The 9,498-nt window shown below is 39.0% G+C and overlaps 1 protein-coding gene across 1 annotated transcript; it reads left to right on the top strand.

The window, feature by feature from the left end:
• Positions 1-3,407: 3,407 nt before the first annotated feature.
• On the top strand, positions 3,408-8,202 carry LOC110835011 (adult-specific cuticular protein ACP-22-like). The gene is made up of 3 exons (XM_022074805.2): positions 3,408-3,472; positions 5,490-5,672; positions 7,343-8,202. Exons 1-3 carry the CDS (start codon positions 3,458-3,460, stop codon positions 7,574-7,576), a joined length of 432 nt encoding a protein of 143 aa, XP_021930497.1. The 5' UTR covers positions 3,408-3,457; the 3' UTR covers positions 7,577-8,202.
• The last annotated feature ends 1,296 nt before the right edge of the window (positions 8,203-9,498 follow it).

A 9,498-nucleotide genomic window follows, 5' to 3' on the forward strand; every position in this document is an offset into this window, starting at 1 on the left:
ACTTTCACTATTTAAATAGTGCATTTTATTTATTTGCAACCGCTGAAATTTAGGTTTCTTCAATCTATACAATATTTCAAACATTATTAACCAAACTATGCTTCATGGGCCTTTAACTCTGGATGACGAATAATCTTTTTGGCTAGAACTTTCATATTCTCTGTAACATTTCCCCCAAGTAATATTAATGTCTACGTTAGCATCAAACTGTTTGTTAACCTGTTTTGATATTTTTGTGTGATACCGTTCCTAAGTAAAGTAAAGTAAAGTAAAGTTTGTCCCACTATACGCCATGTAGGCGTTTGGGGTGAGTGGAGGTATAGCTCCTCTCTTCCTTGACCTCGGCACTAGATGGGGGTGAGTGGTCAGCATCACGCCCCGGCCGGCTTTACCCCCGGGAAAGGACCCCGGTACCCATTGTAGAGGAGGCTGGGTGGGCCCCAGAGCCGGTCTGGACGCAGAGGCTAGAGGAAAAACCCTCTGCCCCCGTCGGGGATCGAACCCCGGTCGTCCAGCCCGTAGCTAGTCACTATACTGACTGAGCTGTCCCGGCTCATATTCAGTTTGTTATTACCTTTCTATATTTATTATTGCATTCGTGTGCTTATCTCTTGTGCTGTGTCTATAATTGTTCTTCTGGCTGTTGATACAGCACACTAATAATAAAGAATTTAATTATATAATTTGGAACAATTACGGTTCAGTGGCTTCCCTTTAAAGCAAAGATGAAACTTCGAATGCTGTAATAGAAGGGAATTCGTTCCCATCGCAAGGTGCGACCATAAATTGAAATGTGCATCAAATATAGACCTACAGTAAAGAAAATAGTACGTAAAACAAGATCCAAAAGGTTCATAAAATTAAGTTTCTTAAGTATGTTTTGGCAAGAAGACCTGACCAACATTTTATACGACTTTGTACACGTTATTTTATTTTTATTTAAAATCTCAGACTGTAGGGAGTCGAATTCTAGAATTACTAATACTTAATTAATAATAAAATGTGAAATAAATTGATGATGACTAATTTGAGGTGCTATGCCTCAGACAGGATAGCCGGTGTACGGACCTAGATTTGAGCTCATGATCTTTGTAGTTCGAAGTAGCTGGCTACTTGGACAGAACGGTAGGCGAGGCTTTGGTTTGCAATTGTTCTAAGAAAAGTTTCGATGTGTTATCCAGTTCTGTTCAAATTCTGGGATTTCGTTTCTTCCCCCACCCCACCCCACCCCCATTTGCTATTAGTACCTAAATGTATTTTTCGTGGTCAATATCTGACTCTCCTTTTAGCTGTTTGGAGTATTACAAACCATATCATTTGAAATTGAATTTATCCATGGAAAATATCTGCTATAAAACTGATTGCTTGTATGTGGCACCAGCGTAAACAGACCGGTGCAATAATATGTGAGATTTGAGATTCTCAAGGCGGTGAGGACTACGACGTTGTTCATATCAATTATGACGCCGTGTAGACTAGGTAGAGATCAACGTGGACAGACATACTGTCTCCATCCTTAGGGTATACACTTCTGAACAGTATGTTTCTCCGAGTCTTTGGTACGAACCTGTCTACACGACGTCACAATCCAGAAGAGCATTATCAGTTCAATGATAGTTAAATTCCATGTTGGTGCCAACAAAATGTATTTCTTCCGCTGTCCAGAAGGAGGGCTTTATGTGCCAAGTCCAAACAAAGAACCTGAAGGCAAGTCCTCGGGCTCACCAATCTCGGGAGACAGAGGATGTACATGTCCTGAATCCCTGCACGTAAGTTATGGGCCGATAAGTACATGCCTCAGAAATTGTTTGTAGGATTTGAGGTTTTCACGGCGGTGAGTCTGAAGATGCCTGTCTTGTGGGTAGTTGCACCTGATGATGGAGATATCAAGGACCCCTGAAACGTCGACAAACTTCTACCAGACTACACGGCGCAACAACCCAGAAGACAGCAATCTTCGTGAAATTATTTCACAAAGTTTGTCATCAACTTCTGGCTCATAGTATATGTCTTGAGTAAAATCGGCAAATCGAGCCCGTGGTACTTTTTAAGTTACAACACTGCTACCGCACAAGCACTATATCCTATATGAGCCTTGTCCTAAAGACTCTATCTACATAGGACAGTGCAACAAGGAAGAAAGGCGGACAAACATTCATAGCTTGAGCGGGATTCGAACCCACGATCTCAGAGTCGAAAGGCTAAAACCCACACCAAAATTTATGATAAATCAAACTAAAGCGTGAAGTTACGCATGCGTCACATTAATTTTATTTGTTGTTAATTTAAGAATGCTGCCAGGAACTAAGAATACAGGCATCGTTACGTTTTTATTTTTTAAATACAGATGAATGAAGATTTCAAAAAACACACATACGTTTAACTTATTTTTAATAGGTGAGATTTCAGGTTCTCATGGCAACGGGTGACTGTATCCTGAGTTGTTGCGCCTTGTAATCTGCTATAAGTTTGCACCATCAAGGCAACCGCCAGAGTACACGGTGACAGTATCCCAGATGACAGTAATTTTCCTCTGTAATAGTTACCGCAGGATAAGTCCATACCTAGTGCGACACAGACTTTTCTCCTCGCGACCATGGTCCGGCCTGCTGAAGGCCACACTACAGTGTGTGGTCGCCAATGACCACTTACTTATATGCCGAGTTTAAGAATGTATGGAGCCATACCTCCACTATCCTACACATCTTCGTGACGCTGGTTTCAGTTAAACATAGGGAGAACTTTCCGGAACACTTTTCATACGTAGGATTTGGTACCTGTCTCCAAATTGACACATGTAGCCTACGTTGTTTCCTGTATTAAAGCATCGAAACACCACATTATTGTTAATCTGTACAGTAGAAAGCTTAAAATGTGTAAAATGCGTTTTTTTGTTATTTACTGAATGAATTCGGTAGCAGACAAAGGCAATAAGAAAGAAACTGAGCGTAACGGCCAGTATGTTACTGTGTAGCGTAGCGTTTGCGGGGTGTAACCTAATTGTGTTTTTCACGGAATTCTGTCACGCTCTGTGACTCGTTCACTTTGGCAGCACAAGGCATGCACCTGTAACCGCCGTAAAAAGTGTCATACCTCACAGTCTCACATTTCTTCAGAGCAGTTGTTACGATATGTGAGTAAAAATATGCCTCTTAGTGGAATTCAACTGCCTATACGACGAAATGACAATGCAAAAATCCTATTATAACGTGCAAGTAATAGGGGAAATTCTTTTATAGATTTCTGCATCGTTTGTACCACGAGGTCCCAGATAATTTTCACTCTCATGACGTCAGTGATGTGGGCAATCAGTCAGTTTCTAAAACAGAATACGCAATGCAGTAAATTAGCCAATGCTCTTAAATAATTTTGGTATAAAAGGAACCTGTGGGGTGTGAAACGTCAACAGTTTTCCACTGAATACCACTTTGTGATCAAGTGTTCGCTCCGTTTCAACATGGCTCATGTTAAGGTAAAGTTGTTAACATAGGGTGATAAGCTGATACACTACAAAACGTAAGCATCATAGATCAGATCAGTCTTTCGTTGGGCGTCCCATTGTTCCGACGGTTAGACGCTGGCTTGGCACCGCGAAGAACCGGATTTTGTCCTGGGTGACTTTTAAGTAAGATTCGTGATGGACGAAGTAACATTGGTGCCGGGTCCTTCCCTTTCACCCTGCTAATCATCATTCCACCATTGTTCCATACTCATCTATCACCACCCTGCTAGATGTGCTACAGTCCTGACGAAGCAGAAATATATCACACCCTCAGTTCAATTCAATTCTGACCAGACACTTGGCTGGTCTCAGAGTAAGGTCAGTTTAGAGAAGTTTTTTGATGTTAGTGGTAATTTTGGTATGGCACAAACAATTTAATCATAAAGATTTCTGTCTTCTGGGTTGTTGCGCTGTGTAATATGGTAGATGTTTACCAACGTTTCGGAGGTCATACTGCCTCCGTCATCATGGCGATTCACTCCCTTAATAACTTCTAAATTAAAGTGTAAAGTACATTTATTTCTTAACTGATATTTAAGATCGCCTTATGAATACCGAATTTAGAGCTACAGATTTATATGCAGGGATAATCACTGAGGTTACAAAAATCCCAGGAGGGATGTGGTCGTTGTCTCAATGAAGACAACAGGTAACACGGTTAAGACTTGAAGCGGGGACCTCTTGTTTACAAGTCTAAAGAGATACCGTTACACTAACCTGCTCGGTGGTATATTTGATGTAACATAATTAATTTGTAAATAATTTTAATATTTTCGTCTAATCATCGGTGGTTATAGCAAGCTGATTATAGTATTATGTTTTAAACTCAAAATACACAAATTAAGATTTTTTTTACTTTTGAACATTGTGAAAGCAACTATTGTGAATGCCAGGTTAATAGGTTAAAAAATCCTTAAAGCGGCAAAATTCCTTTATTCTTCCTTTTTCAACGTCTTGAGATTATAATATTAAATACGCTACAAATTTTGAATATTACGTTCACCATCCTTAGAGTCAAATATTTTTTATTTACATCACCAGCTCTATTATTATTTCCTCGTTGTTATTTTATGGTTGTTTTACTTAAGTAGCTACGTATTGCTTTCTTAAATCTCCGACCGCGATCCTCCTGAAGTAGAGAACCATATTCTCCTCCGTGTGTGCTTGGGTTTGACAGTACATGATGGTTTAGTAAATTATTATTTATTTTCTCTTTATTTAAACGTTGTATGTTATGATTACTTTAACGACTCTGACAATAACACAACGTGCATGGTGTGAAATTATACGAGATTTTTAGTGAATAAGGAATTTAAAGAGCGTCGAAGAAAGAAGTAGTGTCATATTAAAAATAATATCCCTGCGTTTAAGAAAGAGACTGAAGAAAGCCTTGGCCAGGGTTTTAATCCACAATTTGTCGAATACAACGTAAAAGTTCTAACCACTAGGCAACGACGTTACGAATAGAAAATACTGTGAAACCACTCGCTTGGCTATTTTCTCAATTAAATGGTAAGGAGCTTTCGTACTATATCTGCTGGCAATGATTAGAAGTCTTGTAGTGATTACTAGGCTGATTCATGGAGCAAATTTCTTCTTGAGACCCTGTCACACAGGTAGTAAAGAAATTCCTTGTATTTTATGGAACCCAAAGATTCATTGTTGTATTTATAAAATTCCGTCACTGGTCCCAACTCTGAGCCGGTTGAATCTAATCGACATCCCCACATCCTGTTACTTGAAGACCCATTTAAATTACATCCTCCAATGTCTCTAAAATAGTCTTCTTTTCGGATTTTCAGGTTAAAAGTTTATTTGAACTTATCTTACCCATCTGTGCTACATTTTTGGCCCATGTCATTCCCCATTAATATCTAGTGAATAACACAATTGCATACTTCGGCCAAGTCCAAGTATCTTGAGCATCGTTTTCTCAAGTCACCCTCACAGAAAACGACGAGTTCATAGACACCGGAAATACTTGCAGGTGCTTGTAGCTGTTGCTGTGATTGCCACCGTGTGGCAATGTGCTAACGCTGGGGGGCATCATGGCGGCGGTGGTCATGGTTACGCCCACTCATTCGCCCACTTCCACGGCCCGGTTGTGGGACCTGCAGAACCTGTCCACGTCGGCCATGGCCACGGTCACGGACATGCCATCGACTATGTGGTAAGTACTGTTAGATACACGTGTAAAGAAGCATTCCACAGCCGCTGCCAGGAACACCTGCGTCTTTTATATCAGACAACATAGATAAAAACACCTGCTCATAATATTATACCCATAGTCCGACACTCTTGACTGCACAAGTGCGCCTTTTGTGCGATGCGGAAAAGAGTGAAATTAAGTTTTGGTGACGTCGACTCTGATGGCAAGATACGAGGGCTTCAGTCTCCGTGAAGACATTTCCACATTACTTTACTTCATACAGACGTTTTTTAAATTGTGTACTTTGAATGCTATTTGCAAAGATAATACCGCAACAAATTTTACTTCTTTCCAATACGAGAGATGTTCATTCCATAAACAAGTTATACTATGCTATTCTGAATATATGACAACAAAATTCACTAGTATTGACACACATAAACCGACTCTGGCAAGAGAGCGGTGTAATTTGTGTTTGGTTCAATCAAATATCCATAATACGTATGTAATATTCCAGTTGATAACTACATTTAAATAATTTTATTGAATGGGATAGTTTATATGGCATATTAATGTCATAATCTTATCCACTTTCAGTAACAACCATTATTTCATGGACACAGTAAACGGCTGGAAAGTGTATACGGATTATCTAAATGATGAATTATAAGTTTTTACTTCGCACAGTATGACATAAAACAGCGGTTTAGGAATAATGGGTACAAAATATATATTCTATATTAATATTCTGGAAACCATATGTTCACTATTACTCAAATACAATATATTAAAAACTTCACGGGCCAAAGTCCTTCCTCAGCTAGTCAAGACATTCTCCACCTTTGCGGAATCACAAAATGCATTACAGTGTACATAAAACCCACAATCTTTTCCTGTCCAGAGACAGACGAAATCAGCCAACATCTTTATACCCTATTTCTTTAAGATCCACTTTAATATTATTATCCCCAAGTAGTATCAACCTTTCAGATTTTCTGACTAAATTGTTGCATGCATTTTTCATCTCTCAGATGCTACATAACCTACCTACATCATGGTCCTTGATCTGATCACCCGAATGATATTTGGTGAAAAGTACAACTTCGTAAGTTCATTAAGCAATTTTCTCCATTCTCCTGTCACTTTAATCAATATTAGGTCCAAAACTTCTCATCAGAACCCTGTTCTCAAACACTCAAAATCTGTTTATTTCTTTAGGCTAAGAGCCAAAGTTTAACATCGGAAAATAGGTCGCAAGGAGGGAAACTAATTAAAATTATATGCTTCCAACAAGAGCAGGATCGATGGAGCAGGTGTCTGTGTGCGCAAGGGTCCTACTTTGAAGGTCATTAGGTAAGCGTTGCCATATGTCCTACCATTACAGCGTTATACCACAAATCCGGGAACTTTTTGACTGCCCCTCGTATTGTAATATACAAATAATCCTCCTGTGAGATGGAGGTGGAATGACGCTGAAAAATGGTTATTAAAGATATGATCTTGCTGTTTTCGTTGCAAATATTATCCCTCAAGTTCTTAAGAAGGGTTTGAAGTTACCACGGCGGTGAGTACGCAGATGGCTGTCTTCTGGTTTGTAGCGCCGTTTGGTCTGGTAGACGTTTGCCAATAAACTAGACAGCCAAGTTCTTAAGTTTCGTGCTATGACGTGTGTAACGGGGACTTTCTTTCAGGCTTATCCCAAGTACGATTATTCGTACGGGGTGTCAGACCATAAGACTGGAGATTCGCACGGCCAGAAGGAGTCCCGTGACGGTCACAAGGTGACAGGCGAGTACTCCCTGAAGGAACCAGGCGGTAACGTGAGGACCGTCAAGTATCACGCCGACAAGGACGGCTTCCACGCTCACGTGATAAACAGCAACGGAAACGACCACTCTGGAGCTCACCATGGCCATGGTTATTAACAACACAGGGTAGCAACTGCACACCACAAGGCATACTCTGCATCCGCCAATGCTCACTCAGATTTCTTACAAATGCTGTCCCTTGTTTGTTCTTGTCATGACGTCTTTGTATCTTACGGCGTACCATCCCGTTATGAACGTGTACAACAGTCAATACAATGTATTATATATCCCATCTATTTATCTACTTTCATATAATTTGATCTTTCAGCGACACGTTTCCCAGTAGGCTACGTAATATAAAACATGCATTAAGATTTGTTACTTTAATCAATGGCTCCTTTAAAGAGCTGTTGTAATACCGTCGTTTTTAATTTATCTCAAGAGTTGTAAGAATGAAAGATCACTTAATGTTTAGTACTGACAGCTACGTCGTTTTAAGGCAACATTTTTCTTGTAGCTCTTGTACTGTGTTATAATATATTTGAACATATAATGTACTTAAAACACTCAAACGATAGCTTTATTGTAAACGGATATTGTTGGTTCCTATTGTTATTAATAACATTTATGCATATGTTGACTGTTTTGCAAAGCTTTTACATTTCTATTCTAATTTTTAAAGTTTGTATGTGTTATTGTTCTGAATGTTAATAAAATTTACTCGTTACAGTAACCACTGAAAAGTCCCACTTTAATTTATCAGCCTTCCGCCTTATTTTCATGTCCTAAATAGACGCTGACAGCCAATAGGTGGCTGATTGGGCGTGGTATTAAAACCACTCACTACAAATCAAATGTTATATTACTAAAACAACTGAAACGAAATCAGACGGTGAATGTGCATACACACAAATTAGCTCTGCTTATGTGATGATTCTCTTAAAAAGGTTGAGATGTTTTGTTCAAAAACTTTTTGTGTATGTGTGATTTAACTATTTTATTATCATTTATACGATGCAATAATTGCATATGGAACGACGCATGTATATTGAAAATCATAATTAACGTTATCAGGATTTTGTACCTTTCTAATTTATCAAAATAAATTAATATTTAATACGTAATTATTTTCCTCAGCAGAAGAAAACCGAGCAAACGAACGAACCAAAAGAGTCTCGTTTTATTGAAGATACTAATGTACAGTTGCAAATATTTTCGATAAACCCTGGCATCAATAAATTATTTTCCTCATATTTAATTTAACAGCCAACATGCAGACAGACCTTTCCATTGTATGCTGCTTTTATTTTATGCTTGTTATTTGTTATATATATATATATATATATATATATATATATATATATATATATATATTGCAACCGGCCATTTCTCCGACACTAGGAGTCGCCCAGCTCAGTTGTAGCCTTTGTTGATGTTGAGGTGCATGGGGTTAATTTGGGAACTTAGCTCAGGTGAACATGTACTTGTTCGTTAGCGAACTTTTAGTGGAGGAGAATAAGCTAAACTCCAGGGAGGAGGTTTGGATAGTGGCTTCAGGTAAATGCCCCACGTTGCATTGCAGAAATATTATTTTCGTTAGACAATAACACAGTATTTTTATTTTGGTAGTAAACGGCCACTTTGCCGAATCGAAGAGCAACAACAATTTTTTATGTTTCCTCGCCAGAATCCAAGACTAAAGTGCCCTTGGTATCCCCAGGGTCGCCGGACTTGCCTTTCTTTAATTTTGAAGGTTCCTTCTTTAAAAAAAATGTAAGCAAATGGTCTGGTGGGCCTTATCAGCTCTAATCTACGTGATTTTTCAGAACACTTGCTTGAAAATCATTAATTCTAGCCTCTATTGTACCAACAATTGTACAGGACACGGTACTTGCTTTAAATTACTAATTTCAGCTTGCCGGTGGCATTTCAAAGATTGCGGCCGGCACCCTGGCGCCATACTTCCTACTTTTAGTCTTTCACAAAGAGTCCCTTATTAAATTACAGTTTGCCTCCACACCTTGGCATCTCGCCGGGAC

The sequence above is a fragment of the Zootermopsis nevadensis genome, unplaced genomic scaffold (assembly GCF_977971745.1).
Source record: "Zootermopsis nevadensis isolate Lab colony 2312 unplaced genomic scaffold, Znev_1.0 Znev_ptg000016l, whole genome shotgun sequence".
NCBI classification, from domain to species: Eukaryota; Metazoa; Arthropoda; class Insecta; order Blattodea; family Termopsidae; genus Zootermopsis; species Zootermopsis nevadensis.